Raw genomic sequence first — 21,990 nt, 5'->3', positions numbered from 1 at the left:
GGGGGCATAAAATGTTCTCGGGGGGGCACAATGGTTTTTCAACACAGGTTTTATACGTTTCAGCTGGGACAGCGGCGCTGTGGCTTGCTTGGCGCTGCCCACAGTGCTGAACTAAACAGCAGAGAGGCAATTGAAAAATCGAATTTCTTTCTATCTTAAGAACTTTCACTTATACAAAAACAGACTGAACGGATATATATAACAGACCTGCAGTGCTGGGGCAGCGGACTGAGAGCAGGGGACACAAACAGGCTGGATAAGATGGTCAAGAAGGCCAGTAGCGTGGTTGGGGTGGAGCTGGACTCTAGCGAGGGTGGCGGAGAGGAGGAACCTTGCTAATCTCCAGGCCATCAGGGAAAACCCCTCCCCCCACTATACACAGACTTGGCTGACAGGAGGAGCATGTTATAGGCTCACACTACCTAAATGCAGCACTGAACGGCACAGGAAGTCCTTCATTCCGACAGCCATCAGACTATATAATGCATCACTGTGCCTCACTGCATCACTGAGCACAGAGTGACAGTTACCATCTTCCTGGACTCTTACTTTTTTTAAAAGCACTGTGCAATATTACACCTACTGTAGACTTCAGTATATTTTTACTGTATTTATTTACTGTGTATTTTATTCTATTTCATTTTATTCGTAAACGTTTTTTTTTTTTTTTTTACCAGCTGACTCAGTGGGCGGGCCCGGCCCCCTAATGCCGCCCATGGCGCCGGGACTGAGTATGAATATGAATATGAATTGAAAATGGGGGACCCTGATGGAAACAAGACAAACGTCTTTCTCGGGTCTGCTGTATTGTACCCATTCTGCAATCTGTTAAATAAAGTTTTCATTCATTCATTCATTCAGGTCCAGTGTGCCTGACCAGGCGCGCGTTCCCGCGAGGGAGCCGCGCGGGATTCGATAGCAGTGTGCTCGGGGCGTCACGTGGCCGTCGCGGCCAATCAGGCGAACCCGGAAACCGAAATCCGACTAAATCCGTTGCGGAAGTGATACACGCCCCCCTCACGAGCTCCATGTAACGCGGAAGTGCAGTGGTCTATGGTCTATTGACCCTGACTGTGCCTGGTCGGAGCGGTAGAGGGCGCTGCATTGTTGAGCGCAAGTGAAAGAATGCAGAGAAGACGACGAAGAAGGATTTCCCCCCAGCATGCAACTGGATTTGTAGCGGCAATGAAAGGACAGCGTGCTACTACTAACTTAAACAAAACATAAAGTGTTAATTATAATAACCTTCATCGAAATAGTCATACATACATAGATTTTCTGGAGCGACGCGTAGAAGTGCTCTTGGAAGATGTCTTTGGTTTGTGCAAGTAAGTTGAAAACACCGATGTGCTTGAGGAAGCAGTGTGTTGGCTAATGCTAGCTAGCTGGTGGCTAACGTTAGCTGTCATGCAATGCCACGCCATAGCGAGCTGGTGATCGTTCGTCTGTCTGTATTATTGTATATTTGTCAAGTGTTGTTCACTGCAATCTTCCAGTTTCCAATGAGGTCCCGGAGCATCCATGCGTCTCCCCGGTGTCAAACCAGGTGTTCGAGCGCAGGCTGATCGAGAAGTTTATTGCGGAGAATGGGACGGACCCAATGAATGGTCAGCCCCTCTCGGAGGAACAGCTCATAGATATCAAAGGTAATTTATGAGCAATATTACATGATCTGCAACGCACATCTCGCAGCACCGGTACTTAAAACAAAGGTGATTTACAATATATGTGACTATTTGTATGTAACGGCAGCACTACCTATGTCATGTATGTCCCTAGAATTGAAAATGGGGGACCCTGATGTAAACAAGACAAACGTCTTTCTCTGGTCTGCATCCCCTTAACAAGTGTGTGTATTGAGCCGTACCGTACCCATTCTGCAATCTGTTCAATAAAGTTTTCATTCATTCATGAGCGTTATTATGACTCTGCCCTACCTACCTCTTCGCATTGCTTTTTCTCACCAGTGGCTCATCCTATCCGACCCAAGGCGCCCTCGGCAACAAGCATCCCTGCAATTCTCAAGTCCCTTCAAGATGAGTGGGTGAGTTAACAGCCTCCTTAAAACATTCGTCTTTGAACTGCAGGTATTTTCTGTCGTTTTTATTTTTTAATTGTATTTGAACTGTGGTAAACTTTTTTCCCCACCACTACTCTTTTCTCCCCACCACTACTCTTTTCTCCCCACCACTACTCTTTTCTCCCCACCACTACTCTTTTCTCCCCACCACCACTACTCTTTTCTCCCCACCACTACTCTTTTCTCCCCACCACCACTACTCTTTTCTCCCCACCACTACTCTTTTCTCCCCACCACCACTACTCTTTTCTCCCCACCACCACTACTCTTTTCTCCCCACCACTACTCTTTTCTCCCCACCACTACTCTTTTCTCCCCACCACCACTACTCTTTTCTCCCCACCACTACTCTTTTTTCCCCACCACTACTCTTTTCTCCCCACCACTACTCTTTTCTCCCCACCACTACTCTTTTCTCCCCACCACTACTCTTTTCTCCCCACCACTACTCTTTTCTCCCCACCACTACTCTTTTCTCCGCAGGATGCGGTTATGCTTCACAGCTTCACCTTGAGGCAGCAGCTGCAGACCACCCGCCAGGAGCTCTCTCACGCCCTGTACCAACACGACGCAGCCTGCAGAGTCATCGCTCGACTCACCAAAGAGGTCACCGCCGCCAGAGAGGGTACGCTTTAGAGATTCTGAAATAAAGAATGCCGACCTTTCTCTTATCGTTGTTCAAAGTCCTCAAGTCTCTTGCGTAGCGACATGCAGCGTCTGCTTTTTGATGGTTTCATCACAATGTGCTTCGCCCCCGAGGTATTGTTTCATTCATAGTCGACGTCAAGTGTTGTTAACCCTAGATCCCTTCTCCTTTCCACAGCCCTTGCCACGCTCAAACCCCAAGCTGGATTGATCACGCCACAGGCTGTCCCTGCCGCTCAGCCCACCACCGTGGTGAGTGATTGGCTTTCGCTCCCGTCCGTCAATGACTACCGGGGGCCACTTCCCGGGAAAAACAAAGCTAGTTAAATTGATGCACACAATCTGAGAGATCTCAAAACTAAACGATCTGAGGGATCCCAAAACTGTAAACACAGTGACATTATCTGGAGGTCAGCAAAGATTATCAAAACATTTTTTAAATGATAGATGGCTTAAAAGTCTCACGGATGGATACTGTTGGTAAGTTGTAATCCTTTAAACAACAGGGAAAATTAACCAAATATCTGAAAGCCCACAGGGAAAGACATATTTAGAGACTCCATGTTTCGAGAGAATAGAAATTCACAAGTATTATTGGTTCAACACAGTTTTCCTTTAGTCTTTTGTGACACATTCTGTCTTTCCTTGCCCAGGGTGCTGGTGGAGAGCCCATGGAGATAAGTGAACAGGTGGGAATGACCCCAGAGATCGTCCAGAAGGTGAGCTCCCTCTTTCCCACTACGGGTGTTATAGATGATGCTTAATTGAGCCTTAATCTCACCCCCCCCCTCTTCTCTTGATCTTCCAATCACAACTGTAACACACAGAGGGCGGAATCCCCCCCCCCCCTTTTTTTTAACCCTTTAAAAAAAACATCACTGTTGTTTTTTTTGCACTCAGCTCCAAGACAAGGCCACTGTCCTCACCACGGAGAGAAAGAAGGTAATATCATTTTGCTGTTTATACTGTGTGTGTGTGTGTGTGTATAATTTATACATGACAGGCATGCATACATGGTTACATACAAACATAATATTACATTTTAGCCAGCTCCATAATTCAAATGTCAAGTTTTGAGGATGTTGTAGTCGCATAATCACACTTGCCTCCAATACGCTCAATACAGTTTTGATAGTATGCAGTCTCTTGTTAAAACAAATTTCATCCTTGTTTTTCTCCAGAGAGGAAAAACTGTGCCAGAAGAGCTGGTCAGATCTGAGGATCTCGGCAAATATCGCCAAGTGGCTTCCCACGCTGTGAGTTCACCTTTCCACCCGATAAGGTCGGGCGGGACATTTATCCTGTTTTGTTGGCTTTGAGTTTGGAGGTTATCGTAGCCACTAATGCTACTACTATCTAAAAAAAATCAAAAATCTAACCTTACAGTCATGCACTTGTCCTAATAAACTAACCTACACTGTAGCACGCAACACTTTGATGAACATTGTTACTCAGCTGATAGAGTTGTACCCTTCCTGATGACTTGTCGTACAGAACTTGTAAGTCGCTTTGGATAAAAGCGTCAGCTAAATGACTAAATGTAAATGTAATGCTAACGGGTGTTCTCTTTTGCCACTCCCAGGGTCTCCATAGCGCTAGTATTCCTGGAATATTGGCCCTGGATCTGTGTCCCTCTGACACCAACAAAGTGCTCACTGGTAAAACACCCCGGCGTCTCCTTCTACCGCCCTCTCCCAAATTTGATGATGTGAAAATTCAAGTGAATGAAGCCAGTCGAAAGACTGGCGAGTGTCTGTTGTCCTGACATGGATCACTCCCGTTATGTCTGCCAGGTGGCGCCGATAAGAACGTGGTGGTGTTCGACAAGAGCGAGGAGCAGATTGTGGCCACCCTCAAGGGACATACCAAGAAGGTCACATCTGTCATCTTCCATCCAAATCAGGTAACTCCTGCCCCGGGTCCGAAGCCTCTTGTTTTGAGAGAACTACCAATTTGGTGGAGACTGTTAACCCAGAGCACTTTACCTCTCTGCCACTAGAGCTACTCATCATAGTTTATAATGTGCGATTAGAGGTAATGGAATTATTTGATTGTTGATTTTAAAGTTGCACTTGGCAGTTTGTGGAGGGAGATTTGATTACATTTGCAGAGCCTGGAATTGGTTTCTAAAACATTTGCTATCCATGTAATTCTTAGAATTATTCTCTACCAATGTCACGTTTTCTTTTGCTCCCGATCCAAGTCATTCAATGTGGTTTTCATTAATCCATTATATCTAAATTTGATCGATACCGATCAACTAAAACAGTGGGCAAGGTGCTCGCCACTAATTGGCAGTGTTAGGGGTGGGAAAGCTGGTGGGTGGGGATTGGACGTTGTGGACAGCGACTCCTACAGGTCGGTTGGTGCGCCTGTACAGCAGAATCAGGAACTGACTGGGGCAGCGTGAGCCTCCCACGCGTTACGCCTCGCCACTGAGAGATCGCGCTGTACAGGTGAAAAGATGCGACAGCTGCCTCCTCGTGTACCGGAGGGGACGCGTAATGCAAGGCTTGGTCCTCACTGCAGCCGACCAGTGGGAGGCATAGTCTAGCAACGTTCGAGACAGGGAAGGGGAGAATTTAAGAGATAATTGGCGAGGCGAAATTGGGATGGGAGAAAAATGAGGATGAAAAGTGGATAAAATATATATATATACTTTGTGTATTATAGTTCAGTTTATAGTCTAGATACAGTCATAGCGTAGTTTGTAAGATAGAATATATGTTGTGTATTATGTTTAGTTTATAGCTTATTTAGTTTATGGTTTTTATTTATAGTTTGTATAGATAGAATATATGTTGTGTACTATGTTTAAAAATCTACTATGGTTGAGGAGCCGGGAAAAACAAGCACCTCACATGTACATTAAAAAAGAAAATTTAAAAAAAGAGAATCTGCACAACAGTTTAATTCTAGCTTCAAGCGGGTGTTTCAGGGGACCTCGTTCTCCTTTTCGCGGGGTGTTTGTTTTCTCTGTTATGAAAAGAATATCCCATCGCCTTCGCTTTCACTTCTTAAACTCCCCTCGGTCTCTCTCCCTCCAGAACGTGGTGTTCTCGGCCTCCCCGGACAGCACCATCCGCGTGTGGTCAGTGTCTGGCGGCAACTGCATCCAGGTGGTGCGCGCCCACGAGGCAAGTGTGACGGGGCTCTCCCTGCACGCCACCGGAGATTACCTGCTCAGCTGCTCCGAGGACCAGGTAATGTAGAGCGTGGAACCGTAATGGCCCTGTGATGAGACCAAACTCGGCAGTCTTAACGTCCCATCTGAGGCGGACATCTCTCCGCCCGTTGTTAACGTTTTCACTCTTTCCTTCAGTACTGGGCCTTTTCCGACATCCAGACCGGTAAAGTCCTCACCAAAGTCACAGATGACAGTGCCGGCTGTGGTGAGTGTCATTTTGGGTTCTCGTGAATACAGTTGGCTCTAACCCAGATATATCCAGCTTTCTATAATCTGTGTATTATGTAAGTGTTACTGAATAGTAAGTCCATTTATCTGATGTTTATATTCGTTATTTGAAGTAATTTCTTACTGTAGCCATGCCCCCTTATCGGACAATAATGAGCCTTTTTTGCACTATGAAACAGTGCTGATTCTGTGAAGCACGCCACAGCCATTATTAGTTGATTCATTGTGATTTATTCTGATAATGGGTAAATGCCAGCTATCCGTAGCTTGTTCTAACGGCTCCTCCAAGAGGGAAGCGATTTTCAGAGGAGCCCTTTTCATACATTATAACTGATTTAATAAATGCATATCATCACACATGCAAAAAGCTGATGTTATTTCTGTTGCAGTTGTCATATTTGCCCTTGAGGGTGTTGACATGCGAGTGGTGGGCGTGCCCGAAACGGGGGACTCATTAGCTAGTCTGCTATGTGTTTTTATAGGCATTAGTAGACAGGCTCATTGTTCTTGTTTAGATTGAATACAGTAGGACCCGTTTTGTTTGGTAGGCAAGGCCCGGTTCGGATTTAGCCTTAATTATTAAACACAGGAATCGCTCTTAGGTCTTTGCAGCAAACATTTTACTCTTGAAGCTTAACGTTTTGAAGAAGTCTGAAATGGAGGTCTTGATTAAATAATGGAATAATCCACATGTTACATTTTAATGTCCCCCCGCCAGCTCTGACATGTGCCCAGTTCCACCCTGACGGTCTGATTTTCGGCACTGGGACGGCCGACTCCCAGATCAAGATTTGGGATCTGAAGGAGCGCACCAATGTGGCCAACTTCCCCGGCCATTCTGGCCCCGTCACCTCCATCGCTTTCTCTGAGAACGGCTACTACCTGGCCACAGGTGAGGACCGGTCACAGCAGCTCGACAAAGAAACTGGACCAAAACCTCAGAGCTTCTTTGCAATTGACCTTAGTCACAAGGTGGCCATTTTGCTCTTATGTCATGCTCAGGTTGGGATTCTGAAAGGATCAAAATGTCCACTGTGACTACAACGATGCTAATTCCTTAGTATCAACCACCATCAATTTTTGTACATTTGAACGAAGGGGCGCTTCGACAAAAAACTAAAACTGCTGATTTCACCATTGTTTTGGTGACGTGTCTCTTTAAAACAAAAACAGGTTTTCCCAACTCCTGCACAGGGTGGCAAACGTGTTTTGAAAAAGAAAAAATAAATTATAATAATATACATATATCCAAAGAAATATCCATCTCTTTGAAATTACAAAAAGAAAAAAAAACTACATTACCGTAGGTTTTACCCTGCTTTTCTTTATCATAAATCGATCAATAGAGACCGTATTAGATCCCCAATTGTCATATAATGGGGTATCATTGGAAAGCCACACTCATTGGCTACAACCCTGTGCAAAGATTTTCGAGATCGCCAAATGATTGACGGAGTAGTCAGTTGACAGTAGTCAAAGTGTATATTTCCATTTTTACCGATGTTTTATACGATTTATCGGAAATACGAATTTATCTGAAAAATGCTAATTATATCTCTTATCGTAAAACCGCAAGGAAATGACTAAATCCAGATTCAACCCTGCCATTGGAAAGAGGAGCCTTTTCCCTATCCATAGATGTATGATTTGGCCATAATAAGGTCAAGTTCAAGGTCAAATATGAATTCATAATTAAAATCAGCACAATTGTAACATGGTGTTATTCACTGGCACAGATGAAAAAATAAATCATCATTTATATTCTCCTTTTCTTCATTACAATTTACTCAAGCCTAGTAACAGACACAATATTTCTGACACTGGAATTACATACCCCCAGGTCCCTAGATGTTCCTAGATACCAAGAACATGCAAATTGACCTTGCAGAAGTGGAGCAATCTTCCATTTACTTATAGTCCAGTCATTATATGAAAAAACCTAGGACAAATTGCAACAGTAGCAAACTCAACTGATTTTGTATCCTCATTATGTCCTTAGTGAGGGAAAAAAAGTCCCAAGGAATCCCATCATGGGAAAGTTTTGAAAACGACCTATATATATTCATATCGAAAAATGCCTGTTATAACATAGTGGTGAAAATTTTACTTTTAGATATCACTATAAAAACTCACAAGCTGATTACACACACAAAGACAAGAAAAAAAGTCAATCACAACTTCATTGAATTATTCTGTTTACTCATGCAAATCACACATTATCTTATTTGATATGCACCAATTAGCATACACGCCATAACTAATCAAAACATTTGATAAAGAAATGTTTTTCTTCTTGGAATATTAGTAGTTAGGCTCTGTGGAGCTCAGTCCACGAGGATGGGGCTCAAGGGTTTATGTCCGTGGGGATAGGTCCATGGAGATGGGGTTTTTTATAATAGGCGGAAACTACATATTTGTACAGCATGCAAAACACTACATGATTCTTGCACAAAACTACATGGGCTTAACATAAATTTGGTATGTCTGTATAGGGGAGGCTTGTAGGTACCCATGTAACCCATTTCCATTAACATATATTGAGGTAGAAGGCCAAGGGACCATTTGAAAAATGGTGATGGCCATATTTCCCTCCCCAAAAAATCGTCTTAACTTTGAATAATTAGGTATGTAGCCCCCTTTCCAATGAGGTAACATGACATGGTTGGTCTCATTGGAAACCCGAGGTTGTCTAGAATCAAATGGTATCTTTACTTTTGAGCTACCTCAAAATTTGAACACGTCACAATCTCTGAAAGACAGTGTCGTCAGTGATCCTGCCAGCAATCAAGTACATTGAAAAAAACCACATTTCCCATGATGGGATTCCTTGGGACTTTTTTTCTCTCACTAAAGACATATTGAGGATACAAAATCAGTTGAGTTTGCTAATGTTGCAATTTGTCCTAGGTTTAGCCTAATTCTGGCCTATAATGACTGGACTATTAGGCATGTACCTTTAGGCGAAATAGGGCTACAGGTTAAATGAATCTGCATTGTTTTCTTTGGTGTAGTGTCCCTTGTATATCGGCTGTGTTGTGAATTTTGCGATTGATTTGAATTGGGCTGACCCACTGTTTCTGTTCTCTAGGGGCTCAGGACAGCTCTCTGAAGCTGTGGGATCTGAGAAAGCTGAAGAACTTCAAGACCATCACCCTGGACAACAACTACGAGGTGAGAGAACTAGTCGCTGTGCATCGAAACTCATCACCGTTCAAAATGAACACCATTGTACACTGGCAACCACGACCCTCTCACTTTAGCAGATGGATGACTGTACTCTGTATCAAGTGTTGTGAACTTAGTCATTATAGTATTTATTTTGTTTTGAGTGTTAGTGTTAAAGGGGCAGTTCGTCAAAACAAAAAAAACAAAACATATTTTCCCCTTTATCTGGAGTGCTATCTTATCCATCCAGATTGTTTGGTGTGATTCGCCTAGTTTTGGAAATATCTGCACTCACTCCAATACAACGGAGCTGAATGATACTCTGCTTGTGTCTTTTCAAAGACACATTTGGAAAAACTCAAAAAGCAACTTGTCTTTCCAGAAATCATGACTCAGTTACTCGTGAGAATCCACAGATAGTTGTGAACAGTTTCCTGTAGGGACTATTTTCTACCGAACTACACATAATGATGATGGATAAAATATAGAAAATAGTTCCTGGAATAGTCATGGAATTTGGTTAGCAAACATTTGTCAGAACCTTGTTTGTCTCACTTTGTTTCCAGGTCAAGTCGTTGGTATTTGACCAGAGTGGAACCTACTTGGCTGTTGGAGGATCTGACATCAGAGTTTATATATGCAAGCAGTGGTCCGAGGTCCTCAATTTCACAGGTGAGGGGGAAAATAACTAATTTCTTTCCGCTTCTCCTTCACTCTGCCAAACTGTTTTTCACAGATCATGGTCATGGAAACCTCATTTTTGGCCTGGAAAAGTCCTGGTAAAAAATATGCAAATGTCATGGAAACGTGTTGATAGCCTTGATAAATGTGAAGCATGGCTGTTTGTAGATGTAGCCATCTTTGAAGGAATAACAACGGGTATCCAACCATATTAACCTCTTAAGGTGAGACACTACAGGTGAATAGGGTAAACATTTTTACTAATAGATATCACAATGAAACTTCCCCAGTTGATTACTTATATTAAGACGAGACTTTTTTGTATTACAAGTCTTCTGAAATTGTATGTTTAAATATGCAAATGAGGCATGATTTACTTAAATATGCACTAATTTGCATATAATTCCAGGACAGAAATCTGAACATTGGATAAAGCCATTTTCAAAAGTATCATTTTGTTGACATATTAGAGCCAAAGGTTATTACAGAGGGGATTTTGGACATCTCTTTTTATCACTCCATAAATCAGAAAATACTGGTAAAATTCCATATTTCGCCATGTTTTTAGGAATAAAATGTGATATAAATCAGGGTATGAATGCGATATCAACAAACCCTTCTGTAAATACCTTCAGAACATAGATATGAATAGAACTGGAAGGTTTGGTGTATGTGAGTGCTACTGACGTGGAGATTTCTGGCTCAGAGTATGAGGAAAAACTCATAAAACTAATTTTTGGGAAAACGCCTTCAAAGTTCTGTATTGTAAAATGCCATACTTTTTTTTTTAAAACAGATATTTACAAACACAATACCTAATCAAACCATTATTAATTGACAACCTAAACACATGCCTGATAACTGAATAATAATAATAATGATGTTATTGAACTGAACAGAACTACACACAGGCTACAAACAGTGTAGTACAGTGTAGTACCCCCTAATAGGCAAACATATTTGAATAGATATCACTATGAAACTTTCCCAGTTTGTTATGTACATATAAACTAAGAAAAAATATATTGCACGTTTTCTGAATTTTATGTTTATATATGCAAATGAGGATACATTTATGGATGCAATAAGGCAAAATGAAGTAAAATAAACTACTAAATGTGTGTTATTGACGTTTTATTGTCACTAGTTTCATAGAAGACATGTTTAGGAAGCAAAATATAACAATCTCAAAATCAACAAAAAAAAGTATATTTGCCTATTCACCTGGGGTGTCTCGCCTTAACAGGCACCCAGAAAAGTGGCCATTTTCTTACTTGAACTTGAGGACTGCATACTTTTTTTGAAAAGCGTATCTTTATACTTATAGCACATGCATAAGCCTGGGCCCTCATTTATCAATAATGCGTAGAAAGTGTTCTATTTTCATTCCTATGCACGGAATTTAGAATGTCTATGCACAGAAAAATCGTAATTTATCAAACGTGCGTGCACAGGTCGTACCGACTCATACGCACGCTCCGTGTTGATGAATACCAATTGTTCTTACCGTCTATGCTTGTGCACGATTGTAAGCATTTGCATACAGAACCGCCCCTAATTAACCATATATAGTAATGAAACACCCCCATGGAATGTGGAATAATGAGCTAAGCGAACTATGAGAAACTTCACTGAGAGCGAGATTGATCACAGGGGTCATCTAACCAACAAATTGAAGGTAGAAAGCATTTAGTTGTGAACAATCTTATTTGGAAACATGACACAAAGGGCGGCTAGGTGGTGCAGTGGGCAAGGCGCTCACCACCAATGCAGGAGACGCTGGGTTCGAGCCCAGCTCTCCGCATTGCTATCAGCTTGGCTGGTCGTTCATACTAATACAATTGGCAGTATTAGGGGGTGGGAAGCTGATGGGTGGGGATCGGACGTTGTGGACAGCGACTCCTACAGGTCGGTTGGTGCGCCTGCGCAGCAGAATCAGGAAGCGACGGGGGCGGCGTGCCCTCCAAACGCAGACCCCCGACGCTGAGAGATCGCGCTGTGCAGGTGAAAAGATGCGACTGCTGCTTCCTCGAGTACCGGAGGGGACACGTGATGTAAGGCTTAGTCCACATTGCAGCCGGCTTGTGGGAGGCATGGCCTAACAACGTTCGAGACAGGGGAGGGTAGAATAGGACGATACGAAAATTGGGATGGGAGAAAAAATAGAAAATGGGAGAAAAAGTAGATAAAAAAAACATGACACAAAATAATAGTATTTAGCTTTTTATTAAAAACTATGTACCGTATTTCCTCTTAATATTGGACGGGTCGTGTATTTACCTCATCTGCAAAGAGCACCAGGCCTTTATTAGAGAGGCTTATATAAGAGGCAGACCTTAATTTAAAAAAAATGACACTCATGGACATAATCCCTTCATTTTCAGACTTTTATTGCAAAACATGGGCACTAGGGGTGGGACTGTTCACAAAATGGACGGTTCGGTTCGTATCACGGTTTTGGGGTCACGGTTTTCGGTTCGGTTCGATATACGTTAATTTTTATTAAAAATTAACACTAAAAAATCTAAACATGCTTCTCATTTATAAAAAAAAAAAAAAGAGGTTCCAGTGTTTACAGCCTTAAATAATGTTTGGCACACAAAGACCGAACTGACTGAAAAATATAGGCTACATTTGTCAAAGTATTAACTTAGTGCAAACAAACAATATGCTCAGCCAGCACTAGACTTTCCTTTCTTTAATATAAACACAAAAAAACTGTCAACCATGTTTAAATTCCCTGATTGTCAGTTCTTAATGGAAAGATTCGTTTTCTGCTTGAAATTAAAGTGCAGTATTTGAAATACAATGAAAGGAATATGGCTGGATCTTATCAAAGGGAAAAGTGTCAGTTATTTAAAATAAATAAATAAACAAATTAGGCCATCAATATAAATGGCAGCATACATCAAACTAACACACACTGCTCTGTTCATTCTATTTTTAAAAATACGTACATTATCTGTCTACATTTATTTAGACTAACATTATTTAAATATTGAGTGCAACTGTGGTGGATTACGTAATTCGGTGAGTTGGAACTATCTATGGGTTGGCGGGTCCCCACGGACATTTTAGTGTCACAGACCTTCAGCTCAGGCAATGTTATCAGCTCCGGTAACGTTAGGAGGAGTTCATAACATCAACATGCAGTGGGAAAGCGGCAATAGTCCCGGTTGGAGTTAGTGAAACACAGTTGTATGTTAGCCTTCTTGGATGTTGAATAAACGCCTATCATTGTCTTTAAACACCCCGCCTCTCAGACGGGGTAGCTAGACGGGGTAGCTAGTAGCTACGGTAACATTTCATTGACTGTATTAGCTGGCGGGCTACCATAGTTAAAATGTGCGTTGTGTTGTACAAACTGCTAACGCTATGGCAAGATGTGTGTAGGCCTATGTAATGTTAATGGCTATGTTTTTAAAGTCGTAATGAAGATTGATTTATATTGTGCTTGCCATTTTTACACAAACTGACTAGCACCTGGCTGCAGTGCTGCTGCTGCCTGCAGCCAGTGCTCACCTCTCCCGGCTCCGCCAAATGAATTTTTTTATTTGCGTGTCATCTGAACCGTACGATACACAGACGCCCCGAACCGTGGGGGTCGTACCGTTCGAATGCGTATCGTCCCACCCCTAATGGGCACATACCTGTAGTACAACATACGGTAGGCATACAGTTGTTCAAAACAGCAGCAGAAATATGTAGGGCTGACCTTCGAATTCTTTTTTTGGCATTCGAAGCTTCGGGCCGAGATTCGATTTTAATTCGAAGCTTCGAGATAATATTTTTTTTTTTAAATATTTTTTTTTTTTTTTACGTTGTGGGACTTGTACAGCACTTTGTTCAACTTTGTCAGTGCTGTAAAGTTTAAACCTTTTTAAATCTTAGACAAACTAAACACTTTGCTTTCATGAAATATTGTAAGCCGTCATTTGAGGCTTTATAAAAGCAGCACAATGAACACAAATCTGTCAGTGCCGAGTCCGACCTCATCTTAAATAACAAACAGCATTGCTTGTTGTAGTTAACAAAGAGACGGAGTTGATTTTGCACCCCAACAAAAAAAAATTATGTATTCTGATTTTAATTTTCCCATGCCCATCGAACGAAGCATCGAAGTATTTAAGACAGCCCTAGAAATATGGCTTGGCCACTAAAATCAAGTTGGAACTGTCTATAGGTTGCGGGGTCCGCACGGACAATTTAGCGTGTGGTACCTTCTCGACTCTACCTGAGTCGAATCGAGTTGAACATGCAGTGCGGCAATAGCTTTAGCTAACGCTATCATAGCCTAGCCATCATGATCTGTAATGTCAACTGGACAACGCCAGCCCCGCCTGCCAACGCCACGTTAACTAACGTTTGCAAACAAAGCCAACGTCATTCAGCCGACACCACAGATCTAGCTATGACAACGTTAGCTAACGCCAACGAAGTGAGAGTAGGGAAACGTTAATGTAGTCAGAGTGTAGTGTTGCGACCTTGTATTGGAGGCTGGACTGTATTTGTCGGCATGTATCAAACCCCCCGTCCATTATAAGAGGCCCGTCCTCTATTTGAATGCCCTCCAGTAGTTAGATTAACCTCTTCCACCCGACGGTACCGGTCCCAAAATGACATCACGTCATAAATCAGTCTCTCTAGACTGTTTGGCATAATTAGCGTATTACTGAACGTTATTGGCATATATTGGAGCGTAGTTAGTTTGTCTCCCCTATTTTGAGCATTTAGCAACCATCCGATTTGAATCTGTTTCAAAATGGCAGAGCTCTTGCAAGAATAAAAAACCTACTGTACATACAGTAGATTTCATTCTCTGTTCTTCATGCACGCCTGGTGATACTAAATCCAAATTGAACTCTGCCATTGGAAAGAGTAGATTTGGCCCGATCCATAGTGTGCAAGTTGGCTATAATAAGGTCATTTATAGGCCTCATATTCTATATTCTATAATAATATTTCAAATTGCATGGGTCCGGATGGCAGAATTCAGTACTGTATCTACAAATCATTCTGTTTAATCATCTTCCCTTAATTCATTTCCTTAGATTTTTGTACACGTGATCTCAAGAAGATACTGAATGAACTCAGTGGCGGTTTCTTATGTCTGGTCATTTTTAGCATGGTGTTATTCACTGTCAAAGATGCAAAGAAAAATCTTAATTCATATTTGTTTCATCACAATTTAAGCAAGCCTAGTAATAGACACAATATTTCTGACACTGGGAATACATTCACTGAGGTCCATAGATGTCACTAGATACCAAGAACATGCAAATGGACCTTGTAGAAGTGGAGCAATATTCCATTTACTTAGGTATGTATTTTTGGAGTTTCAGAAAATAGGGCTCCGGGCTTAAAGGAAAACGCCAACATTTTGGGAAATTAGCTTATTTGCCATCTTCCTTGGAGTTAGACAAGAAGATACATACCTTTGTTGTCTCTGTGCCTGCAGTAGGCTTAGGGAACGCCCGCTCCGTTAGCTTAGCTTAGCTTCATCACTGGACGTGGGTCAGACTTGTACCCTCAAGTTCCCTACAGTCATGAAAGGATCCGAACAGATTGAAGTTTATGGATACCATGACTTAAACTCCTTGCCTTGACGATTAAAAGCCTCCCCAATTTAGAAAACAGTATTCCCATGGCTGGTGTTGATATGCTGCTACTGTAGCTAATGAAAAACAACAACCGGACACTCAAGCAGATAACGAGGGTAATATCTTCCGGTCGGGGGGGTTTCAAAATAAAAGAGCGACGTCTATAGCAGCGGAAATATGTTTATTTTGTACATTATCTAACGTTAACACAAACCTAAACTAACTTTAGGTTAGTTGTAACGTTAGTTTAGGTTCGTGTTAATTGTTTTATAAAAAATGCAGAGCCGCTAGACGCTTGTAAAGGGCCGCGTCGAGTCGGTTTGCAGATTGTCCTAAAGAGGGCCTGGGCCGTTGCACGTTATGTGGTTAATATGCATCAGTTGGGCTATCACTTTTTTGTTTGAAAATCAAACTATATTTTGAACCTGGTGAAACGTTAACATATTTTAAATGTTAATGATGCGCTAAAATTTGAGATCCCAAGCTCCGCTCTCTTAGCTTGACTGAGGAAAGCAATGGTTGTGATTGCAGTGTCAGAAATATTGTCTGTTACTATGCTTGAGTAAATTGTTATTTTTCTCCATCTTTGACGGTGAATAACACCATGCTAACATTGACCAAAAGTGAAATATTGCCACTGAGCTCATTCAGCACCTTCTTGAGATCAAGTCAAGTGTACTAAAAATCTAAACAAATGAACAAAGGGCAGATGATTTACAGCGTTTTTTTATAGATACAGTACTGAATTTTGCCATCCGGACACATGCTATTTGAAATATGAATATAGAATATCAGCCCCATAAATTACCTTATTATGGCCAAGTCATACATCTATGGATCGGGCCAAATCTCCTCCTTTCCAATGACCGAGGTAATTCTGGATTTAGTACCACCAGGCACCCGTTACAGGCCAGCAAAGAACGTGAATGAAATCTACTCTAAGTACAGTTACTTTTGTATAATGTCCATAGCTCCGCCATTTCTTTTTACCGGATTGCAACGCAGTTTTTTCATAGACGTTCACAGAAAGGTTAAAAAAAAACTATACGTTGTATTTCATGGCAATAACGTTGCGGTTTGTTCGACCCATGCGATATAAACACGATTTTCACGTCAATATTTATTTTTCACATCAAGCAGCTGCAGTTTTGTCTGTGGCTAGTGTGAGCTGGGTAGTGTAGTTTTATGAAATTTCAATGTCCATCGAAAGCCCTGTGTCTCCTCTTTCTTAGGACTACAACGATTTTAATGACCATCATTTCCTCACCTCAAAATCAGCCGGTTTCCGATGCAATGTGCTGAGATTGTTATAAGCTCATATTTTGCTAATATTGTGTCTAGGCTTGAGTAAATTGTGATGAAACAAAGGAGAATATAAATTATGATTTTTCTTTGCATCTTTGACGGTGAATAACACCATGCTAAAAATGACCAGACATGAAAAACTGCCACAGAGCTCGTTCTTGAGATCATGTGTACAAAAAATCTAAGCTAATTAATAAAGGTGATTAAACATAATGTTTTGTAGATACAGTACTGAATCCTGCCATCCGGACACATGCCATTTGAAATATTATTATAGAATACCAGGCCTATAAATTACCTTATTATAGCCAACTTGCACATCTATGGATCAGGCCAAATCTCCTCTTTCAAATGGCAGAGTTCAATTTGGATTTTGTATCTCCAGGCGTGCACTGAAGAACCGTGAATGAAATCTACTGTAGTGTATGTACAGTTCCATTCTAATAATGGATATGGCTCTGCCATTTTGAATCTGTTTGCAACGCGGATTGTTGCTAAATGTTCATAGAAGGTAGACACACTAACTGCGCTCGAATCTATGCCAATAATGTTCCGTTTTGTGGTAGAGAATCGAGAGAAATAAAAAAAAAAATCATACAAGTAATTTGCTTGCAGGAAGCTAGAATTGGCTGGGTACTGTAGTTTTTCAAAATTGTAACGTAACATAAAATGGCTCAAAGAACACCAGAGCTGCACCCACAGCTAAATTCATTAACTGTGTGTATGCAATTCACCTTTATTCTGTTTTATATGTGTACTATCTTTGTAAAAATGTGTATATTGTGATGATGAATTGCATTTTTATGTAGGCCTATTTGATGTATGTTATGTATGATAACATTTTTTTATCACTTTAGGTTGATGCCTTTTGTAACATCTTGGCCAGGGACTACAGATTAAATCTAGCCTTCTGGCTAATTCTGGTGTATTTACATTTATTGTTGATTAATATGCACTGTCCCTTTTGCAAATAAACTTAAACTTAAATAGATCAATACAGTCTGTATTAATTAATGTATATATATTTTATTTTTCAAATGTAGCCAAGAGTAAAGACCCTAACCTTATCAAAACAGCAGTCAAAGTGTATATTTTCACCACTGTTTGTTTACCAAATTATGAGAAATTATGAGTTCATAAATAAATATCTCTGCCCATCCCGGTGGAAACTGGATGAATTTGTCAGAAATAAAGGAAGTTGGCATACGTATGTGTAGTCTTTTGAAAGAAGAGACTCTGGCCATTCGAATTTCATAAAACTACACTTCCCAGCTCACGTACGCCAGCCCGTCAAAGCATCTCAACTTTCAGCATGAATTTTTTTTCTTTTTACGTTATTTCGGGATCATATCTCACAGGTCGAACAAACCTGAACGCTATTGCCATAAGATAGAACGTAGTTAGTTTCTTTACCTTTCTGTGAACGTCTAGAAACCGCGTTGCAATCTGATGGAAAATGGCAGCTATTTACATTATAAAATAACTTGACTTACAGTAGATTTCATTCACTGTTTTTGCTGCCCCGTCAGGGGCACCTGGTGGTACTAAATCCAGATTGAAGATTTGAGATTTCGCCCGATCCATAGATGTGTGACTTGGCCATAATAAGGTCATTTATAGGCCTGATATTCTATATTCATAATTTTTTTTCTTTTTGTGAACTGCCCCTTTAACACTTAACACTAAAACTAAATAAATACTATAATGAATAAGTTCACAACACTTCATACAGAGTAGATCATCTATCTGCTAAAGTTAGGGGGCTAGCTATGTGTCCGGATGGCAAAATTCAGTACTGCATCTACAAAAAAACCTGTAAATCATCTGCCCTTTATTTATTTGCAATTTTTCACGTCTGGTCAATGTTAACATGGTGTTATTCACCACCGTTCACATTTGAACTGAAACTGGTACCAGTTCTTGGAATTCGCTATCGGTACCCAACAGTACCTTTTTTCAGCACTTTATCGTTTAAGTTTAAGTTGTAAAAAGAAAAAGTCCAAACTTCTCAATTTCTTCTTCAAACTTCACCTCTAGACCATTCAGGACTGGTGACTGTTGTGTTTTGTCTCCTCCACCTCTAGACCATTCAGGACTGGTGACTGTTGTGTTTTGTCTCCTCCACCTCTAGACCATTCAGGACTGGTGACTGGAGTGGCCTTCGGAGAGCACGCTCAGTTCCTGACCTCCGCTGGAATGGACAGAAGTCTCAAGTTCTACAGCTTGTAGAATATAGCGCGGAATCGCAAGCTGGCAGGCGATGGAATCTGGGATTGAATGGGTTTTGATTGTGATATGGTTCTTAGCAGCCACTATCCTGGACACAGATTTTTTTAGTCCTGTAATTAAAAAGACAATAGGAAAAGAAAAGTTTGACTTTGCATCTTTAGTTTCTTAGTCACAGTGTCCAGGAGAAAATGGTTCTAAGGAGGTTTGATCAAATAAGCTCCCAATAGGAATCACAGGAGTGATTTCTTTTTTTTTGGAATGGCTGGTGACTGTCGGGGAGGGGGGGGGGGTTGAAATCTGAGTTATGTTTGTATGATGTTTCTGTATTACTTTACTGAAATGAGATGCAGAGGCCAGTGTAATATTCCGGTCAGGGTTTTACCAGCGAATCATAATCTTTACTGTAGATGTTGCTTATCTTTTTTAGGTGTTACAAGTTGCTTATGATACAGCTCAACGGTGTCATATACCCTCAGTACCATATCGGTGTGATATAGCAGTCTACTTTGCTATGTAATGTAGGCCACCTTGAATACCTGTAGGCTAATGTAAAATATATCTGTAGTGATCTATGCCCATGTGAGAATGAACAGGTGTATGAGATGTCTCACCTTCATTTTGTCTTGGTATATCATGTAAGCCTTCTACACCTCTCCATTAATGTCCCTTTCAAGTGAATCATAATTTTGTTTTTGTTTGCTATCGTTTTGTTCCATTGTTTATTTCTCTTAAGTTGTATTTCCTTATTACATCTCTGCCCTTTTACCTTTTACACCACAATAAAAGATTGTTTTGTAATACCATACCGCCATTTGCCTGATCAATTAGTTCTAGCAAACGACTAGTGACTTCACAATGTAAACTGTTACTAAATCATAAAGCTGCAGTAGTTAACTTAGGAGAAATTGGCAAGAGTGAGTTTACCTGCCCAGCAGAAACGGAGCAAGCTCCGAGCCCATGCACGCGCAACAAAGGTTTCCCAGAGGCAGCGCTGAGCTGAATAAAAAAAAAATATATATATATTTTCTACGCTCTGAGTGGCAAGTGGCTTTGCACATTGTACTTTTTTGGCTTTCTGTCTTTTTTTTTACCCATCCCAATTTAGTCGTTATGCCAATTCCCTTCCTGGTCGTTGCGCACATTGCCCTACTGTCAGTCTGGGGAGGGTGTAGAACTATCACATGCCTCTTCTGATACATGTGGAGTCGTCAGCCGCTTTTCACCGGACAGTGAGGAGTTTCACTGGGGGAACGTAAGGTTCATGCTATTTCCCCCCAGATCCCCTCCCTGCTGAACAGGCGCCCCGACCGACCAGTAGGAGTCGCAGTTTACAACGACCAGGACACATACCCCACCCGCTAACGACTGACCAAGCCGGAAGGACCGCTGGATTCGATCTCTGAGTCTCTGCTGTGGTAGGCGATTGCTTAGTCCACTGCGCCACCCAGCCGCCGTCTGTACTTTTTGGAATTTACATTATTCATAACCTATCGTTCTATATCGTATTAGCTTCCGCTCGGCGTCATCTGCACAACGGGAGCTGAAGCTCGACAAATGTACCCCACTGAGGCCCCCCACAACCGAGCCTGGAGCACTGCGGACGAGACAGGCGCCAAAGGGGTCAACTGAAAACAGCACCCCGGCGGAAGGGGCGTATGCTGGCATTGTTGAGCACCATGACAAAGCCTCCACCAAAAAACCCAGATGCTCCAGAGGGGCCGAGGCAGAGAAGGCTGACACGATTGGCAGACGTCATGAACGTGCAGGGGCACACTCAACCGGGTAACCCGGGAGTTGACTCCGCTCCAACACACCAGGGAATCAACCACCCTCTTGGTTCCACATGCGGTGGTTGTTCCTATAACCCCTCAAGAAAAAACTCCAAAACACCTGCGGGTATACACTGGCTATACTGCAGTACAAGTGTTTCAGTTTTCAAAAAAGGGTTATCCCAGGCCTACGGGTCGACGAAAAACAACTTCGGACCGGGCCCGGCGGACCGGGATGCACACAGGGATGCCAGAGAAGGTCTATAAGACCACCCCAACAGCCCCCTCTCAGCCATGGGTAAGAGAGGGGCAAAAAGAATGGAGAACCAGCCCCTTCATGACAGCACAGGGTACAACATGTACCCAACAAAAGGGTCTCCATAACGCCCAACCCTGTGACACCCGGGCCGACCCGGCATTTTTCCCCCTGAAAAAAGCACAAGTCCCTCAGGGTACCAGAACAGAAGATCTGTGTCCCCGGCGGACAATGGGTTAACTGACCTGGACCAGCGTGACCAGAACCAGTTCCGTGCCCTAATCACGCCGACATCCCCACTCCAGGAGAGGGGGTAGGTACGCGTGTCGATCTAAAACATTATAGAGGGCGCCACCCAGACGGTCCTATTCGTACCGCGCTCAGTGGCCCACCCCAAGGGCGTGAGACTCCTCTACCTATGCTTTGATCTATTCCGTTAACATCCCCCAGATATGAACGAGAATTCGCCGAGACCTAGTAAACTGGCGCTCGGAAGAGAAAACTCCATCCCAGTTACCCTATAAAAACGCCGTTTTAATAACGAGCAACCAAGGCGTACCAGCCTCATGCGTGATTCTTATCAGAAACACCCAGAGCCAGCACTATGTACGCGTCGAGACCCAAACACATCAATGGATAGTCTAACAAGACACCAGACATTGTTCCTCCAAGTCGCCTGGGAGAACGACAAGAAGCCGTCGTGCTTAATTTCCTTTCCTCTTTTTATTAAAAAAGAAAGAAAAACACAGACTGACATGAATCCCATGTGACGCGGCTGAGGGGAAAAAAATCATTTTACACCCCGCCAACCTCACCACAGGGAGGAGACAGGAATCCTCAGAGAG

The 21,990-nt window shown here is 42.1% G+C and overlaps 1 protein-coding gene across 1 annotated transcript; it reads left to right on the top strand.

Annotated features, from left to right (window-relative positions):
• The first annotated feature begins 1,146 nt into the window (after positions 1–1,146).
• Positions 1,147–19,923, top strand: prpf19 (pre-mRNA processing factor 19). The gene is made up of 16 exons (XM_084331914.1): positions 1,147–1,328; positions 1,497–1,646; positions 1,968–2,044; positions 2,564–2,705; positions 2,904–2,977; positions 3,379–3,444; positions 3,626–3,667; positions 3,907–3,981; positions 4,308–4,383; positions 4,519–4,628; positions 5,773–5,928; positions 6,048–6,117; positions 6,859–7,032; positions 9,229–9,311; positions 9,872–9,977; positions 19,023–19,923. Exons 1-16 carry the CDS (start codon positions 1,310–1,312, stop codon positions 19,118–19,120), a joined length of 1,518 nt encoding a protein of 505 aa, XP_084188040.1. The 5' UTR covers positions 1,147–1,309; the 3' UTR covers positions 19,121–19,923.
• The last annotated feature ends 2,067 nt before the right edge of the window (positions 19,924–21,990 follow it).

Source organism: Notolepis coatsorum, assembly GCF_963971535.1.
Source record: "Notolepis coatsorum genome assembly, chromosome: 16".
Classification (NCBI taxonomy): Eukaryota; Metazoa; Chordata; class Actinopteri; order Aulopiformes; family Paralepididae; genus Notolepis; species Notolepis coatsorum.
The sequence above is the reverse complement of the archived record's forward strand: the minus strand, read 5'-3'. Positions and strand labels throughout refer to the sequence as shown.